This window comes from Cyprinodon variegatus, unplaced genomic scaffold, assembly GCF_000732505.1.
Source record: "Cyprinodon variegatus isolate N-32 unplaced genomic scaffold, C_variegatus-1.0 Scaffold916, whole genome shotgun sequence".
NCBI classification, from domain to species: domain Eukaryota; kingdom Metazoa; phylum Chordata; class Actinopteri; order Cyprinodontiformes; family Cyprinodontidae; genus Cyprinodon; species Cyprinodon variegatus.
Genome location: NW_015151369.1, coordinates 72,940 through 91,654, shown reverse-complemented (window position 1 = coordinate 91,654; position 18,715 = coordinate 72,940). Strand labels below are relative to the sequence as shown.

General features: G+C 35.6%; 2 protein-coding genes across 2 annotated transcripts in view; one reads left to right on the top strand and one right to left on the bottom strand.

Annotated features, from left to right (window-relative positions):
• The first annotated feature begins 3,196 nt into the window (after positions 1–3,196).
• On the top strand, positions 3,197–15,518 carry LOC107099893 (lysosome-associated membrane glycoprotein 1-like). Its single transcript, XM_015398184.1, has 6 exons — positions 3,197–3,566; positions 11,347–11,546; positions 11,626–11,754; positions 11,845–11,911; positions 14,412–14,582; positions 14,669–15,518. Exons 1-6 carry the CDS (start codon positions 3,506–3,508, stop codon positions 14,806–14,808), a joined length of 768 nt encoding a protein of 255 aa, XP_015253670.1. The 5' UTR covers positions 3,197–3,505; the 3' UTR covers positions 14,809–15,518.
• Positions 15,519–15,535: 17 nt separating this feature from the next.
• LOC107099891 (growth hormone-regulated TBC protein 1-A-like) overlaps positions 15,536–18,715 on the bottom strand; it is an 11,443-nt gene continuing 8,263 nt past the window's right edge. The window contains exons 6-8 of the mRNA XM_015398182.1: positions 18,234–18,406; positions 17,956–18,141; positions 15,536–17,790 (exon numbers count right to left, since the gene is read on the bottom strand). Of these exons, the coding sequence (XP_015253668.1) occupies positions 17,692–17,790; positions 17,956–18,141; positions 18,234–18,406 (458 nt within the window). The 3' untranslated portion in view covers positions 15,536–17,691. The remainder of the gene's footprint in view (positions 17,791–17,955; positions 18,142–18,233; positions 18,407–18,715) is intronic.

Here is an 18,715-nt window from a genome sequence, read left to right as displayed (position 1 = left end):
TTAACAAAAAAGGTATTTGTTCTAAGCACAAGCATGATACCACTGAGGACTTCAAATTCATTAGCTGGGATTCATTTGGTTTTTGGACTGAGTGTGAGCAATGTTAAATAAAATATAAATGAACAGAATCTAATCTATATAATCAAATTTATTTAGCAATTTTAGCAACATTACTCTGTAAATCCCTTTCCAAATTACCGTAGTTTGGAGGTGTGTGTGGATGTGTCATTATCAGGTTCAAACACCTAAAATACTGTAAGACAAGGAAAGAAAGGCACAGAGTCAGAATTCTGACGCGAAGAGAGTAGGAAGAGAACGTGCAGTTACAATCTCCAACCCACTCTGCCGGTCTCAGCTTTCTCCTCACAATTTATTAAAGTCAGGGCATTCCCTAGTTACATACCTGAGTGCTGCACTAAAGGAAACAAGATAGACAATTCAATTTGCAGTTTCAGTGAACAGGTCAAAGGTAGAGCATTTAAATATCTTGCGGTCAAATGTTCCGAGAACGGCTGGTTTCGTTAAGCTTGAGCAATACTTCCTGAGAGTTGACCTATACTGCTTGTGCAACACCTGTTTGGGAGCAGTAATATGTCACACATTATACATCATAAGAACAAACATTATATATCTTATACATAATTAATCCAACAGTCATTATCATGTTAAATGTGATTATACTATCTGAATGGCAGAGGAAAGTCAATTAATCAGATAAAATACTCAGGAGTCACAAAGTCTTAAACTAGCCATAAACTGAAATGTTGGAAATTCAAGGTCCCTTTCCAACATGATGAAAATCCAACATAAGATAAACAAGACAAACACATTTGATTGAAGAGGTTTCTGGCCTGATGAAACAAACCTTGAGCAATTTGGTCTCAGTGATGAAAACAATGTTTGTAAAAATCAATTCAGATGTTTCAAATGTAAGAAAGCTGTACTTGTGGTCGAGCATGGTGGTGGTAGCATCATACCTGGGGTCTGTGTCACTCAGAGATGCAAACTTATTTAAGAGCTAGAATATTAATCTTCTGGCGACTCCTTTAGCTGTATGATGTATTCTTATGCAGTCACCATTGAAGGCATTGAAAATGGTATAGAGCGTTGAATACTTTCCCAGATATCGATACTGAGTCTGAACTTTTTGTATTATGAGAGCCTTAAACCAATCATAAAGAATCATCACCATTCATCCAATCATCACTTTATTAACCGTAACCTGTTGGTACCTAGTTGGAGCCTATTTTGCCTTCAGAACTCCCATAATTCTTTGTGGCATACATTCACAAAGTTCTCTAAAACATGTTTCAAATATTTTGCGCGATTCTTATAAAGCAGCAACCCACAATCATTGCAGACACATTGGTAGCTAGCAGGGGGGAAATGGTGCTTTTTTTGGACTTTTGACCTTAAAGTTGGCATTAGTGATCACTGGAGTTTTGTGAAATGGTGCTTTAAGACATTGGCAGTGGGATGGATATGTTTGGGAACAACACAGAATGGCTGTAGTGTTTAAAAAATGTTTATTTGATACTGACTCACTTGACCAGGAATAATCTTTACATTCTTATTGTCTAATTTGGGGTGTGTCTGTGTAAACTGAAGCTTCTTGTTTTTTTGTAAATGTAAATGGTCATGTAAATAGCATGCAGGTGTGTTTTTTCTATTACTGTTTGAAGTGTTGACATTTTTGATGTACGGTGATTAATGTTATGATATTATGAGTTACGTTCCTAGCTGCTTCTTTTCCATCACCTTGAATCGGCCCCCTTTTCCTCCTGACATCAGCAGGGTAGACGTTCATGCAACCATTGGTCCCTGGATTTCTTCTCCTTTCCAGGCTTAATCTCTATAAACCAGACTGATGGCTGTAAGTAAATATCCCAGTAGCTCAGGGGTTGCTGAAATAATTTATCAGAACTTCTCCCTTAAACAGCCATGTTCAAAACCCCTATAATCTAATTTTCATCCTGGTTGTACTACTCATTAAATTTCAGCAAGTCTCACCACATCTAGTTGCTTACATGCAATGTTAACTGCAATGTTTGCTGGTTTCCTACATACAAATAGCTGAAAAAGTATATCTAATAAAACATCAGGAGTCCACAATCATTTGTAGGAAGCTGCTATCCATATTAAGACTTAACACTGACTTACATTCATTTTATTTTTGCATACATATGTCTGACCCCAATATTTAGCCCAACTGTAACTAATGCCTCTATATTTCTAAACATAACCTTAACCTAAAGTTAATTCAAACCATACCTGTAAACTGTCTCAGGATCAGCATTTGATCCCATACAACAGGTTTTTTGAACGTTTTTAATTCCAAGGACCCCCAAACTGATGGTGAGATGGAGCAGGGATGCCCTTATTGTATATACTGTATGAAATTGTGTTATATCAGTCTGGTCCTATAGTCACTCTAATGTAACAAAAGTAATTTCGCCTTGGGATTATTAGAGTATTTCTGATTCCTCGTTGATGGGACAGGTGTTGTGAATGAAAAGGTGCCCAGCTTGAAAGAGCTCCTGTGTGTCGCTGAATGTGTGCATTGATCATGGGCGATTCAAGAAAGGGGCCAGCGGGGGTCAGTACCCCTGTAGATCATGTCCTGGCCCCTGTCCTGAAGACATGATACTTAAAAAAATTCTCATGATGATATGCATTGGATCAGACATGGTTACTGATAGCTCCTATGGATCTATTTAATGTTTTTCCTTTACGAATTCTGTTTTACTAATTATTTAAAAACAATAAGGTGATAGCTTCAAGGGTAGTGAGATAGGATCCCAGTTTTTATTTACTAAATGTTTTTTTCAAAACAAATTGCTCTAATTTTTATGGCTGAAATTATCAGTTTTTCTTGATTTCTAATTCAGATTTTATAGAAAACAGTAATTTTAACTTAAATTAAGTCAAAAATATGTAAAATTCCTAAATTATGAATTTATATTGACCTAATAAGTAATAGAATTTTAATTAAACCTAATAGAATAGAAATTTCACTTCATGCAGATCTCTTAATATATTTCAATCCCTTGCGAAATGTTTCATAACCTGAGCTCAGTCAAATGACCTGAGTCATTGTTACACTGAGTAAATAAAAGTGTTTGCTTTAACAGCAAGAAAATGAGATCAAGTCAAGCCGCCGCCGCTGTTAGCACGTGACTTTCTCGTTGTTTCTTAACCGAAAGTCACGTGACCCTGGAGTCAGCGTTAGCAGAGCTGATAAAAGTGACAAATTTGAGCTTATTGACCTCCAGACCTTCTTACCCAGACTGAAGGGAATCCTAGACTACTAAACTCGAACTATTTTTTCTATTACCTCGCTAACACTGCATTATAAATTTCGCCTGTCCGTTTTTTTATTTTAATTTTTTTTGCTTCGTTGTGATACCAACGTTAGCCTAGCTAGCTAGCACGGCTCTGCCAACCGTTGCTAACTAGCTGCTTGTTGTGTTGTTGCTGTGATTTTAGTTTTTCTCGGCGAAGAAAGATGATGCCTTTTGGCGAACGGTCACGGAGAGTGACGGGAATGATGTTCCTTCTCATTATAGGTGAGTCTTTTCTTTATGTTACAGTGACTTTATTCAGGTAAACAACGTTAGCAACTCCGAAGCTGTGCAGATATTTATCTTTAAACGTTGCTACCAGTTAGCCCTGCTAATATTTCATGCTTCAGAGCCGCATTAAAGTATATCAGTAAGCTGAGTTATCGTTTATAGTATTTTTTTAATACATTAAATGTACTGTAATGGAGTCACGTGAACATCTGAAGCAGCATCACACGCTTTTACTTTCAACCTCGACAGCTTCGTCTCAAATTTCACATCTTCTTTTAAGTCAGACTAGAAAAGTATAGATTTTGATATAATCATTTTTAATACGTTTTCAAGTATGTAAAAATTACTAATAAACGATAATGAATAAATAAACTCGTACCTTCCAAATTATACCCAGATTATGTATGTAGATTAGAATTAAGGCTGTCTAAAAGGCTAAAATTTGACCTATATCCTGTAAAAATGCAAATGCTTTTAAGTGATTAGAATACATTTTGATGGTTGACTTATAAAAAGCTCTTTATGTAAGCACTATAGTATTGTTTAAAAAAATCACTGCTAAATTTTGCAGCTGATGCTTTGCCATATAGCAGAAACATATCTTGCATTCTGTTCTGAATAAAACAATTTTACAACCTAAAATGAAGTTGTGTTTTTTCTTTGTATGAACTAATTTGGAATTTCCTGACATACAATGTCTGGAATGTATTTGATTCAAACATCGAGTATCTTTATGCTTTCAAACATGGCTTTGTAAGATTCAACGAATTGTAGATTGCAGTTTAGTGTAAACTAATTGATAGGTATTTGATTAAGTTACAAAAACAAAAAACATTATTTTTTTTATTTGCAGAATGCCATACAAGCAATGTTTAGCTTTGATTTATTGCTTAACGACTTGAGCATTTACTAGACCCAACTCAAAAGTTTTCATGTTTTGATTAATATATTTCAAGATTTAAACTAGAGCTGAAACAATTAATCGGATTAATCGATTATTGAAATAATTGTCAACTAATCGATTGATCAGTAACTGGAGTGTAGAGACTCTAAAACATCTCTACCTGACAGAGCAATACACTTAGAGCAGTAATTATATTAAAATTGCAAAAAAAAAAAAAAATTCTAATGATATTAGTAAACATTTTTGCATTAAGAAAATTTCGTCTGTCAATCTGCTCCATCCAGAATTTCTCAAGTGTAAAAGTTTTATTTTCACCTGGATTAATTTAATTAAAAAAATCTTCTTTAAGGAACCTTTGGCTATCCAATAATCAATCGAATCGAAAAAATAATTGACAGATTAATCAATTTGCAAAATAATCATTAGTTGCAGCCCTAATAAAAACTAAAGGTGAAGATTTTTTTCTGGCATAGATTTGCAGTCAAACAACAACAACATGTACACAAAATGAAAACATTAAATATCCTAAACAGATTGATAGAAATGATAAAATTAATTCAGGAATTTTGAAAAGGATATATGTGTAGGAAACCTAGGTTACTGTCAAACCCCATTGATAAGTGTACAGTCATTTAATAAAGGACTTTTTTTGGATTATTCATAAGTAAGCCTGTTTTCCAAAAAAGCTTATCTGAGTGTTAAATCTCCTGTAATGATTTGTTAAACATGCAGATAATTAAAAAACATTTGGAAATTGTTTTGTATGGACATGTTTAGGTAAAAAAAGTAGTTATAAAGGTTGAATTTCCAGTCCTGAGGTATGTCAAGCTTTTGTTCAAAAACAAAACAAATATAAATCCCTATCCTAATTTGCTACCTTTAACCTACATACCATTTTTGTTCAGTGAATAGAAAGTTCAGCTGATTTTTTTTTTATTTTTTTTATTTTTTATTTTTTATTTTTTTTGTTTACCAGATCCATTTGGGTCAAAACAATTTAACATGTCATGTTCTTTATCCAATAAATTTTAAACATTTTGTGGCTCTCATGAAAACATGAATGCTTCACAATATGAACAAAATAAACAAAAATGAAATCAGATTTTCTGTCTCAACAAACAATAGAATAGTCAAATGACTCTATTTTTTAGTATTGTACATTGTTTCTTTTTTGGAAATAATATGAAGTATTAAGACATTTATTTGTTATTCTCTTTCAGCAACTCAGTATTTCTTCCAACTTGTTTTAAAAAAGGTCTTGCTTGTTCTTGTTTTATCTGGATACCTTACATAGTCAAAGTTTTATCATTTAATGCCCTTATTTGACTAATTTACAATCTACTACAAGAGTTTATGTAGAGGAATGTGTCTTATTTATGTTTCTGACTTCTGGGAAAGACGGCTCATAGAATCAATGAAGAACCTGCTTTTTATGCATCTGAATGGACAAGGAAACCACATTAAATGGGATTGTTTTGTACTAGCAGACAAAGACAGAAATGCTGTTTTGTCCTGTTAGTAAACCTATAAAGAATCTATAGAAAACACAATTTGACAGATACAAGGTTCTATTTGATTACCAAAAAAGGTGATTTTCAAGGCAACATTGGATGAAAAATAAAGCAAATAATGTAGGCAATTTCCAGGCTTTTAAAGTATATAGATGCTGAGGCCCTCCATTTCTTGCGTTGTCTTTAAATTTTCCAGTTTCTTGTCCTTTAAACATACATTTCTTGCTATTAAAGACAGGAAAAAAACAGCTAAATTATATTTTAAAATTCTAAATCAATATTTTATTTTACAAAATTAACATTTAGTACATTTTTTATTTCAGTTTTGTGTTATTTGAATTACTAGTGTGAATTTATAATTTTCTTTAATAGGAGGGTATGTAAACTTTAAGGATAGCTGTATATCATGCACACTGCTTTGGGACTGGATAGTAAAGCAGTGGGAAAATTCTGCTATTGTCCAAAGAATAAGTATTTGACCATCTATAGCAAATTACAAAGAAATGTTATTGGGTTGAAACTTTTACTAAACATTATCGTTTATTCAATGATTGGGCTGTTACAGAGAGAAGATTATGTTTTAAGATCTCCTTGGGGTCAAAACTACACTTTCTTAAATTTTTAGGGGTCTTTATTTATTTATATCTTTGAAATGTAGCATAAAAATATTCATTCTTAACAAATGTGATTTAATAGTTAAAAATATTATTACTATATCCTGTTAGCTTGTATATGTTATATTTTGAACTGCATATTATTTGGCTTTGCTAGGTTTTTCTGTAGAGTTATGCAGTGCTAATTTAACTAAGCAAATTAGTTGGGCTTAATCTGCATTGTTTCCATTATCTTTTTCCTCCCATCATGCAACTGACATCTTGGTTTGTATTTTTCTTCTGCAGAGGCTGTAGATTGTTTGATAGATTGGCTTACAAACCAAGTATTTTATGAATCATTCAACCAAAGGCGATTCTGGGTATTTTGCAATTTGCTGTAAAAGAGAATTAAGTTATTATTCTGAAATAAATGTATCTTTTAATTAATTGTCCAACCCTGAAATGTAGGGAGCATACAGCAGTTTATCATAACATCGGATGAGGTGCTGGTAATCGTTCCTTTAACCCACTATCATACATTAACATTTTTTCACCATCATATTTTTTTCTAAGTGAAAATTGACTCAATCACAAATTCAATGTCCTGTTAGTTTATTAGATTTTTGCAGTTCTCCATTATTCATCTTTTATTAGCCAATGTTTTTTGGTGTTAATAAAAGAAACGGATAAAGGCCCCAATGTGAAGACCCCAATAAGAAAAGTTTTTCGACTGCTTTTTCATAGAGATGTATCGGTCAAATTTGTTCAGATACGATACCTTAGCTGAGTGCCTCGGCCAGTACAGGTCTGATCCTACTGTTGAAGGAATTAACTGTATAATTAACCAAAAACAAAAACGTAACAAATAAACACAGATAAAGTATGTGCTGTGCATGCTCTGCATGATGATTGAATAATCGGCATTGCAAACAAAGAACTGAAGGAACTGGTCAGAGTCCTGGATCGGTGTCATTCCATCGACATTAATTCAGTGCATCCCTGCTGTGAAGTAGGTATGTATTTGACCAGTCACTTTGATTAGGTGATAATTGGACCATACAGAGGTTGTTTAACTTAACTAGGATAGCAGATCAGTACTATTTACAGAAGAACTGATTCATGTCTTAGCAGAGTCTCAAGAGCATCGAAGAGATGCGATGGGACAGACAAGCTGGACAGAATCACCCAAGCTTAAAGCTGGGCGTACACTGTGCGATTTTCGGGGTAATTTTCCAGTTGTGCAAGAATTTTTCGATCTGTCCAACTTTCAGCCTAATCGTGCGTGGTGTAGTGTACAGGGGGTTACGAGTGGCGATCAGCCTCTCATGACCACGTCCCGATCAGGAATCGGGAGAAAATTAAACATGTTTAATTTTCTCCTGACCGTCGTGGGCAAATTGCTCAGTGGGCATGCGCAAACAAGGATTCCTTTTTTTCTTATTCCTCTCAGATGTAAATACAGAAGCATGGCGGGGGTGCAATGAGTGAAATGGAGTTCTGTCTGTAATATTGACAGTAGTAGCCACAGTTGCTCAGCCATGTCTTTTTCCAAATATGTCGTCTCCTTTTCTTTTTAAGGCTTTCAGCACAAAATTGCACAAATCGCCAAGGCAGCGCGTTCCACTCTAGTGAGTTTAAGATCCCCCTTGTATTTGTTTGGCTCCCAGATAGACGAGTCAGAGCAGCTCCATCTCACTGCGGAGCTGAGTCCGACGTGGTCTTTAGACGTACAGTGTGAGCAGGTAGACTCATCAAAGCGTCAGGCCGAACATAAATCCTGAGTGGGAACTCGCACAGTACGACGAAACCCTGCGGTTTAGTCATACACTGTGAGCAGTAGCTGCGTGCAACGATTGAAAAAATCGCACAGTGTATGCTTTGCTTAACTTGTATCTGCCCCTCTGTGCAAGGAGGAAATGGATGAGTTCTGCTAGAGCGCACAATGTGACCTCCAGTGGGACATTGGCAAGAATTTCTCAGGCCAGAGTTTTAGAAATATACTTCATGAGGCGGGCCTGTGTTCACAGCCATATTCTAGAGTGGGACTAGAATTTGCCAGAGAAAAAAAGGTTGTATGCAGGGTCAGAAATTGAGCCTCATTTTGGTCACAGATGCAAGCAGTGGCTCCATGTTCCCCTGACCGAAATAAATCTCTGGAACATCCTGTTTAGATCCATCTCACGCCACCAGACTGTACCCCTAAGAACACAATCTGTCATTTATCCCAGAATACCAGTTTGAGTTTCTGTTATCATATTTGGGTAAACTGGATCAGCCTGCTGCAGAACTTCTTTTCAACTTCACTGTTTGGTTGACTTGAGCTTAAGCTCTCTGTGGTTTGACAATTTTTACTTGTGACATTCTCTGTTCCCTACACTTGACCCCTCCATATTAGAAAGGATATTCTCTTTGTTTTTGTTTTTTTGTATTTTTTTCTTTTCCGCAGTAGAAATTTTGTTTTTTTTAAAGTCTTCCTTTGTTTTATTTTTCTTTATATTATGCCGTATACACTAAGTAGTATCCAAATGTCTGCATTTGTGCAGTGTGTTAATTGTACAGAAAACCTTAGCAAGCATGTTTTAAGGATTTGAGTATGATGGCTGAATTTAATGTTTTTTTTTTATTTTTTTATTTTTATTGTAAAATATTGAGTAACATGTTTGAGTTTATCAGCAGCTGTTGATCAGTTTTGAAACTTTGCATCAAATAACCGCAGTACTGAGGTTTCAACACAACCAGAGCTGCCCGCACTGCATTTCGCTCTACAGAAGCTCTTTGTGTTTTTATGAAAGCTTACCTTCTTCTATAGAGCTGAAAGTCAAGAGATTTTAATAAATGCAAGGGATTATTATAATCTTTTTTTTAACTTTTAAATTTATTTAAGTCTGACTTCACTGTTAACAGCTAAATATCAAGCCACTTAAATAAAAGGTCAAGCCGTAAAGAAAGTAAGCAGTTTATTTTGAATTGGTCCGTTTTTTTTGAGTGGGGATACTTTTATTCTTTTTATTTTATTTTTTTTTAAATGAAAAAATAAAGTTTTCTCCACATTTATTTCCTCTGCTGGAAAAACAAAAAAAGCTTTATGTAAAGGAATTTTGTATTTTTTTTTATACATAGCATGATCTCAAACTAAATAATAAGAAAAGCAACATGACATAAGGATTCAGTAGGAAAGAAAAATAGATGCTGCAGTTTTTCTCACTGAATAATAGGGCAGGGTAAAAAAATCGATTTACTCAATTTTGAATCGATTCCTTTACATTTTTTCAAAATCGATGTCTAGGGAATGATATCGATTAGTTTTATAGTGACACACGTGACATTCACATTCAAATGAGCAGGAAAGATGTACTCAGGATTACTTCAAGCCAGACAGCAGCAAATATAGCAAATAGGTTGAGTGAAGACATTAACAAATGGGGGCTGAACAGACAAACCGCTGCAAATATGGTTTGTGCAGTGAAGATAATGCAGCTCACGCATGTCTGCTGTGTCCCCGCTGTGTCACATCTGCTCGCTCGAGTGAGGCTTCACTTTTTCACTTTCCACAAACAAGTTTGCACGTTTGAGACAGTTTTGTTCCCATCTCAAGTTTAAACTGTTTGATTTACAAGTTTGCACTTTGTGTTTAATATGACAGGAAAAAATAAAATACAAAAGTATTTTGAAACACAGTTGAACCACTTTCATTATTTTAAAAACAGATTGAATCGAAATTAATCGATTTAGAACTTTATTAATCAAAATCCAATCGATTCAGGACTTTGGTGAAAATACCCAGCCCTTCTGAATAATGTTAAAATACACGTGGACGGCTTTGGACAAAATGCTAAAGGCAGGAAAACATACCGTCTCTTAAAATGCAGCAATTTTTGTAAGTCAGAAACGGCGACAGGAAAATAACTGCACACCTTAACCTTTCCATATTTACAGTCAAAGGATAATTAGACTTTTAATATCTCTAAAACTGTGACAGAGTTTCTGTGGCTAATTAGCTTTTGCTGCTGAGTGAGGAGGATGGCTTAAAGTAAACAAGCACACTAACCGCCTCACTAGCTCGTTAAACTGCAGAAAAAAGTTAAATCTTTGGGTTATAAAAGCATTTGTTTTTGTACATAACTTCTGCTGTTGATTGAACTGTGTAAATAAACAATCACTAGTCGCCTGATGATGTTTTTAAGTGTTTATTGGTTTTTGGGAGGTTGAAATAGCCAATACTGAAGCCTCTTTTCAAATCTTCACATTTTAACAACCTTCATTTGTATTTTTTTTCTATCCTCATAGCTAAAACAATTAGAAAATGATTCATGATTTGGAAATAAGTATTTTTAATCAACTGAAGTATTATAATTGTACTTATGATTATATTTTTATCTAAAGGAAACCGCCGCTGTTAGTTTTTCATACGGTATTTAAGAAAAATGAAAGGAACAATTCTATCTGCTAAGGCTGGGTATGCTGTATTGTTAGCAACTTAAATATGTGAAGTTTAATAATAAACATCAGCTTGTTTTGGTTTAATAAATGCTTCTGATTGGGCTCAGACCTAATTCTATCTGAGAATAAATGAGACTGTAGCAGCCATGAGCTGATGAACAGATGACTAGAGCCTGTTTTCTTATCGGAGAGGTCGGTATTAAAGATTAACGTTAACTATTTATTTACTTAAAAAAAAGAACTTTAAATGCATATTTTTACAAAAAATTTTTTATGTCAAAGAAAGGGGGAAAATTTTAAAATTTTGATCCACTTTGTGTTTTCAGCTGCTGTCTTGCATCACAGTTTTGCCGCTTTGTCTGCTACCACAATGGCCCCCGCCCAAACCACCGCTGCGCCTCACACAGACCCCGGGCGGCCTGACAGAGGAACGTACAACGTGACCAACGGCAACAACACAGTTTGCTTACTGGCTTATATGGGCCTCCAGCTCAACATCACCTACAACTCCACCTCCCAGGGGAAGGTGCTGACTTGAAGCCTTTGTTTACATGGAACTCCAAGCTGCAGACAGTCACTTACTGTAACTGTTTGATTCTCTACAGATCATTACGGAGGTTGTGAACATTAAGCCCAACGTTACACAAGCCTCAGGCTCCTGTGAAGCAGAGAGAGCTGTGCTGGAGCTGAAAACGGATGCAAATAAAACCACCCTGACCTTCGTCTTCACTCTGGTAAGTTTATTCTATATCATAAGGTTGTACTTCTTGTACCCCGCCACTAGATGGCAGCTAGAGCATATTATCCTTTTTTTTTCTCTCCAGAATACTACTTCCAGTAAGTACCACCTGAGTGAGGCGTCTCTGACAACGACTGTGTCCGATCCTAAAGGTGAGCCTCCTTACCTGACAAGACCTCATTTCTGATTAACTCCTTGTATCTGTCCTGATATGTGATTAAAATTTAGATTTTCTGTAAATACTTGCATTTGAATGTTTTAGGCTTTCAGAAAATTGTTAGAATTGATCTGGATTCAGATTTGTTTAGATAATTGATGAATTAGGGGAACTCAAATTATTACTCTGGTTTAAATTTATAATTGTGGATTTTAAGCCATCGTGGCTCAGCAATTTTTTATCCAGTTCAACAAAATCTAATTTTAAAGACTAACCTTTTAAAGCACACAAATTCACTTTTCAGTATTTTTAAATATGCTCTTACTTTATTAAATGTTGACTCTATAACTACATGCTTATTTGCAGCTTAATCTGTCGCCTTCCAAAACTAATCAGACCATTTAAACGTTTCTTCTGTTAAATCCTTTAACCCCATTGTGGTTTGTTGGGATTTTATGTAATTGAAACAAAGGAAAGTAGCGCATAAAGGTGAAGTCATCAATTTGCGTCTGTGTAATTTAATCCATCTGTTCTGTGAACGTGTCAGAGGTTTGTTAGAACAACAGTGAACAAAGTGCATCATGAAAAACAAGGAACAAAATGGATAGGTCAGATATGTGGAGAAGTTTAAATCAAGGGTGGGGTATTAAAGAATATCCCATGTTTTTCACATCTCAAAGATGTAATCCAGCATCTGTAAAAGGAAGATTAAAGAAACACAAATCCTAAACTGAATCATCCAGAGTTCAGAGATTTAAATGGTGCATGTTGAAAGGATTATCACTGAGGACCAAATTCCGGTGTTTTTTTGTTGTTGTTTTTTTTAGGAATGGCAAGAAAAAGCATTTTCAAAGAAAGCTGTTAAAAGTCTGATTGAATGTTAATCCATAAGTCAGATAGGTGACACAATGGACAGGTAGAAGGTGCTTCAGTCATTAAGAGACCAACAGTGAACTTAGAAGCTGATAGTAGATCTATGAAGGTTATTTTGTTCTCATGGGCTGGGTCCTTGAAAGGCAACATGGCAGTACTCCTTTCTGGTTGGTACAGACTGATCGAGCAGGCAGCGCCCTCTGCTGTCCGATCAAGGGTACTACCCACAAGTCAAAGATAATTTTTACTGGTGACATATGTGTCAACAGTGAAAACAAAGGCATAACTTGTAAAGTTGAATTTGTGACTCTCAGCAGCAGATTTGTGCAGCTGTATTTAATTATTTGTATTTGTGTTAAGGAAAAAAAAATATGATTTATGTTTTTATTTTATTTTTTGAAGATTTTGATACATGTGTTTGAATTAGTTTTGTGCCATTAGTTTTAGATCAACTGTAGCAGAACTGAATTGAAGACATTTTTGGTGTGTAACTCGCAGAACACAATTTGTGTACTTGTACTCAAGAATTTCAAGAGGTGTAAGTTGTAATTGTGAAGTTGTAATTGTGACAGATTAAAAAAATCTGCAATTACAAAGCACCAAAGTTACAATGCATAAATAGTTTTGCAGCTATAGTTCTGGACCATTTGGAGAAAAACTGAGAATATAAGAGGTTTTTGATATGCCACCTGTAGAACAAGTGCCGTTTTGTGTACTTGTACTTAAAATTCGAACAGGTGTAACAAAAATAAAAATGAAAAAAATGTAGTTGTGAATTTTTAATTTAATTTTTTATTTAAATTCTACAAATACAAAACTCTCTCTACAACTTCAAATTCAACAAAATAACCTTCATATAGATGGCATGCAAGCACATCAATTCTGAAGCATGGTAGTGGCAGCATGATGCTATTGAAAAGCTTTTTTCTTGTATGGACATGTAAGCTGTCCTCACAGCTAAAGCTAATGCATGGAGCGATGGAAGAAATTCTGGCTAGAGATTGGTGTGGAGGTTTGAATTCTAGCAGGTCAAAGAAATATGATGATGGTTAAACTAGATGGTTTAGTTAAGGTCTAGAGCCAAATCTAGCTAAGAATAAACCAGTCTTTAACACTGGTCTTCGCAGACTATCTCAATCCACTCAAGCTAATGTTGAGTCATCTTTTAAGGAGTAAACACCTCTGTCTCTAAATGTTCAAAGCTGCTGGTCTGCTGCAAAACACTAAGGAGTGATCAACCCACTGTCGTTTACTTGAATTGCATCTAGTTTTGTTTTTATTTTTTAAATTTTGAAACTTTCTGTTTACTTTACAATTTTGCATTAATGTGTGCCTGTTTCATCAAATCCCCAAAAATAGACTGAACATATATAGTTCTAATGTGACTAAATGTTGGCACCCTCTAGGGAAATAATGTTTTGAGCTGCTGTAACAAAATGGTAGATTTAGTTTCTTTAGTTGAAATAATTGTGGCAGTGTAAAGTGAAAATAAAATAAAATTATGGCTGCTGTGTAGGTATCATTTTTGAAGTTGCTTGAGATCATCCTGCATCTTAGAACCTCACTAGAAAGTCTACGAGAAATGGTTTTCTACAGAGTGTTTTGTTTCCTTTGTTTTGCAGTGGGTAACTTCTCTGCCAGGAACAGCAGCCTGGACTCCCTGCAGGGAACTCTTGGTTTCTCCTACATGTGCCGCATGGAGCAAACCCTGACCGTGTCCCAGAACCTGTCAATCAACACCTTCCAGGTGCAGCTGCAGCCCTTTGAGGTGTCTGGAGATAAGTTTGGAGCAGGTAAACTCTTTATTTACATTTTGTGAGATATAAGCAAACAACCTCTGCTAAGTGTCTCTGATCCATTCTGCCTGTTTCCTTGTCAGCTGTGGAATGCCAGCTGGATGAAGATAACATGTTGATCCCCATCATAGTCGGAGCAGCTCTGGCAGGACTCGTCTTCATCGTACTCTTGGCCTACCTCATCGGCAGGAAGAGGAGCCACGCCGGCTACCAAACCATCTGAGCTCATGGATCTCACACTGATGCTGGAGCGGGCTGCTCTACTCCTGAATTTAACCACTCAACCTTTCCCCCTCTCTGTCCCTTCATCCTCTATCTCTCTGTGTGCTTGCTCTTCTTCTTCGCCTTCATCAGTAACACTAGACATCTGCTTTCTGAGCTAACTTTCTTTCAATACTAAAGGGACTCTGCTGGGAGATGGTACTGAGATTATTAAAACTCTTCACTGGTACCCAGTAAAGCAGGGGATGCATGTTGATCAGGGTGTCACGCTGCGTTCTTCTATTTTATGATTTCTGTGAAAGGAATGCAGAGGAATTATGGAATCGGAGCAGATTATTATTTCACCTTTTCTCGGGTGGCCATTTTTTTTTTTTATCGGTCTTCCCAAAGGTTAGTTTGATTAAAAAGGGAATATGTCTGCCAGTTACATTTCATTTAACACTAACATTTGTAGGTCCTGTGGTTCTGTTTGCTAAAAGGGAAAGATGTTGCACTGAACAAAAGATTTCCAAATGGCCAAACGCTTGTGTTGATCGGTGCCTTCCCAGCTGTGAGGTGGGTGGGATCCAGTTCAAGCCAATATTACAGAGGAAGACCCTCACTGAGACAGTGTGCTGCCATGTAGGAGACATCTCACATAGCCTCCATGTACTGTTACGGCAACTAAAACATGCATCGTTTCAAGGTACAATAAATACTTATTTATGCTTTTTTTTTTTTTTTTTGCTCTCCCCACCTTAATACATAGTGATGAAATAATATTTTATTGGAATTGTTGGAACTGTTTTTTAAAAGAGAAGTCAATAAAGGTGAAAGAATGAAGCTGTTTGTGTTTTTATGTTTTGCCTTCATCCTCATCAGGTCAGACCTGTTCCTGCTTGTTTGAAGGTCCTAGAAGTGGAAGTAGAATAGATTATTGATGCGTCCATTGCACAGGGTTTAGAGTCATTTGAGTTTGTTCAATTTATAACTAAGAAAACTGCAACATGTCTACACAACAGTTTTATGCACGGGGTTCTTTAGGAGTTAGAAATTGGTTAAACATCTTGTAATTGTAGATGTTTATTGAAAACTTCAGATTTAAAATATTTAATATCAAGAACCAAAAATGTAGATGACATTAAAACTTAAAAATTATGATTAAACAAACAGAAATGAAAAAGTATACTTTGTTCTAAAGAACTTAAAATGTTGAGCCTTTTGCTCTTGTTGCTGCTCCAAGTTGTTACAAGGTGTGTCTCAACTAGCTATTTGCATGAAAAAGTTAGCTCCTTCTGTGGAGCTTGTTTGCAGATCAGTTGCATCGAGAGTCTGAATTAATAGATCCTCCTTTAGAAAAGTGCCAACTTTTGACCTGGCCAGTCTGACCTATTAAATAAATTTAAACCCTACCTTTGTAGCTCTGGTTTTGTGTTCTTTCTAAAACCTCTAACTAGTTTTTCCCTAAAGATTTCCATCCATTTAGCTCTATTATATCTGCCCTGATCAGCCTTCTTGCCCTGGCTGAAGGAAACTGTCCTAAGGTTTCCTTCAGCCTTTAGGTGCCTTTATTTAAGGATCTTTATAGTGTTCTTTACTAAGATTAAATTACACACATCTGAAGAGCAATTAGCCCGGTTTTAATAAGGGTTATTGGAGTAGAAATTGCTGCAGAAATATTTCCATATCTGATCCTTTTTTCACATTTGATTCTGATTTTCTTTTTCTAAAATCTGCTAAAATTCAATACTAATTGTAAGAACACTTTTCATGAGGACCATTTCATGTTGAAATACATTTATCGAGTTAGTGGCTCATTGTTTGAGTTATAAAGAACAACTTAACTCTTGTGAAAATTTTCAAAAATGCACCAATTCATTCAATTTCCCCTAAATCAGAATGTTGATAGTTTATATATTTGTCTGATAATAGCAATATGTCCTTGATGTGATAAATTAAGGCAGATGTATGTGTACTTTTATTAGAATGAAAGAGTATAGCTTGGAAATGTGCACAAAGGGTCAGTAAATAAATATACTGGTTTCATACATTTCCATCACAGAAAAAGTGTTTTCTTTCAACATGGTTCAAAAAAAGAACAAAGTTTCATAAAAGAGCAGTATCTCATAGTTTATAAGTTGAGTCAAGCCTTTGAGTAAAAGTTTTTTTTCCCTTTAATCTCTATAATTAGATCTTATTTAAATTATCTAATCAACAGTCTTTCTTAGAGGAAGTCATGAGTTTGAAGCGGGACTTAAAGTCCTTAAAACGACGTGTCTAAACAGAGAAATCAACATGTTGCTTTGCTGAAATCATTGTTTTCCCCTGAAGACTAGATGTGGTGAAAGTTTGTTTTTAATTGTTAAAGCTACAGGGTTCTACAGATTCACGTTTTCTCTTTTAAATACCAACTAAATCAAAAACTTAATCTCTTTTCTGTTTTCATTAACTTCTGAAACAGATGGTGTGTGTATATATATATATATATATATATATATATATGTGTGTGTGTGTGTGGTCATCGCACCAAAGTAAAGCTGTATTATTTGTACTAATTCAGTTCAACAAGTTAAACACCAGAAGTCTATATGGTAGCAAATTAACTATTCTGTCAATGGGGCATTGATACAAGAACTATAGTAACATCAGGGGTTCTAATACTTATTGAATAAATATATAATCTCATTATGTGAAAAGCAGAAAGTTTTTCCAGACAAAAAGATTTAAAGTTTATACTAAATCTACTGAATTACAGAATAATCAACTATGTGTCATAAAGCATCAGAAATAGACCAACATCTATACAAAGCTATTTAGCAGCTGGAGGCTTTCATTCTGCAGGTGCTATGCTCACCCAGAGAAGCCCACATTGTTTTATTATCTAAAATAGTAAAGATATCAAGTTTCATTGTCTGGATTCCTCCTCCTGGATTTGTTTTCTGTATTTCTCTCTCAGTTTATCAATAGTTGCCATCGACAATCGACCGGGTTCTGTGAATATTTTCTGTAAAAAAAAAAAGAAAGAAAAAAAAAAGCGGGATAAAAATTACATGATTGTTTTTTTGTATTGGGTATATTTTATAGCAGAATAAATAATTGCCTTTGCTAGAATAGAATATATATAGATGAATTAATGGGTGCATTTGTAACCTTGACCTTCTCGGCTCACCTGCATAAAGGTGTGGCAGTCAAGAGTGAAAGATCCACTTGTCATCTGCTTGAAGCACTCGCAGACGTCGGGCAGTGAGCGCGCCCTCAGGATCTCCGTCTGCTGGTGGAGGATGAGAGTCAGGGCAACTCGGAAAAGAACCTTGGAGCCCTCGTAGAAAAGGCAATCCCAGATCCTCAGAACAGTCTGGAAGCGAGAGAAACATAGAGGATTCCAGTCAGATGATCAACCTGAGATCTTGGTTTGGACTCTGGAGTTAACCGAACAGATATCCTTACCTCTATTGGAAGGATGTCGATGTAAAGGCAGATGAACCAGCGTGACACCACCAGTGTCCATATGCCAGGATACTGGGCCATGAGCTGTCCCACTGCAGGGGCTTTGGTCTTCACCAGCTCCCCAAGGACCTCCTGATCCGTCTTTAGTCCCAACATGGCCGGGCTATAGTAGTCTGAAACATTCCAGAACATTTAGACTACCATTCATCTTTTATCAATTTTTTATATCTAAAATCAGATTATAAACTTTAGCAATAAAATAAAGACTAAAACCAAGCAGGTTTACACTAAAAGTAGACCACAATGTGCTAAAAAATGTCACCGAGAACCTTAAACATCATCATGGGACCTTTTGCTACTTAATATGAATGATGTTAGGCTGTCTTCATGGCAGATGGGCAAAGATGAAACCTTGATGAAACAATGTGAACATGGAGGCCAGGCTAAAATCAGACGGAGAGAACTTTTAAAGACAAGGACAT

Coding starts and splice junctions, on each gene's coding strand:
- LOC107099893 (XM_015398184.1), top strand. CDS start 3,506: ATGATGCCTTTTGGCGAACGGTCACGGAGAGTGACGGGAATGATGTTC. Junction 3,567..11,346: donor GATGTTCCTTCTCATTATAG/GTGAGTCTTTTC, acceptor TTGTGTTTTCAG/CTGCTGTCTTGCATCACAGT. Junction 14,583..14,668: donor TGGAGATAAGTTTGGAGCAG/GTAAACTCTTTA, acceptor TTTCCTTGTCAG/CTGTGGAATGCCAGCTGGAT.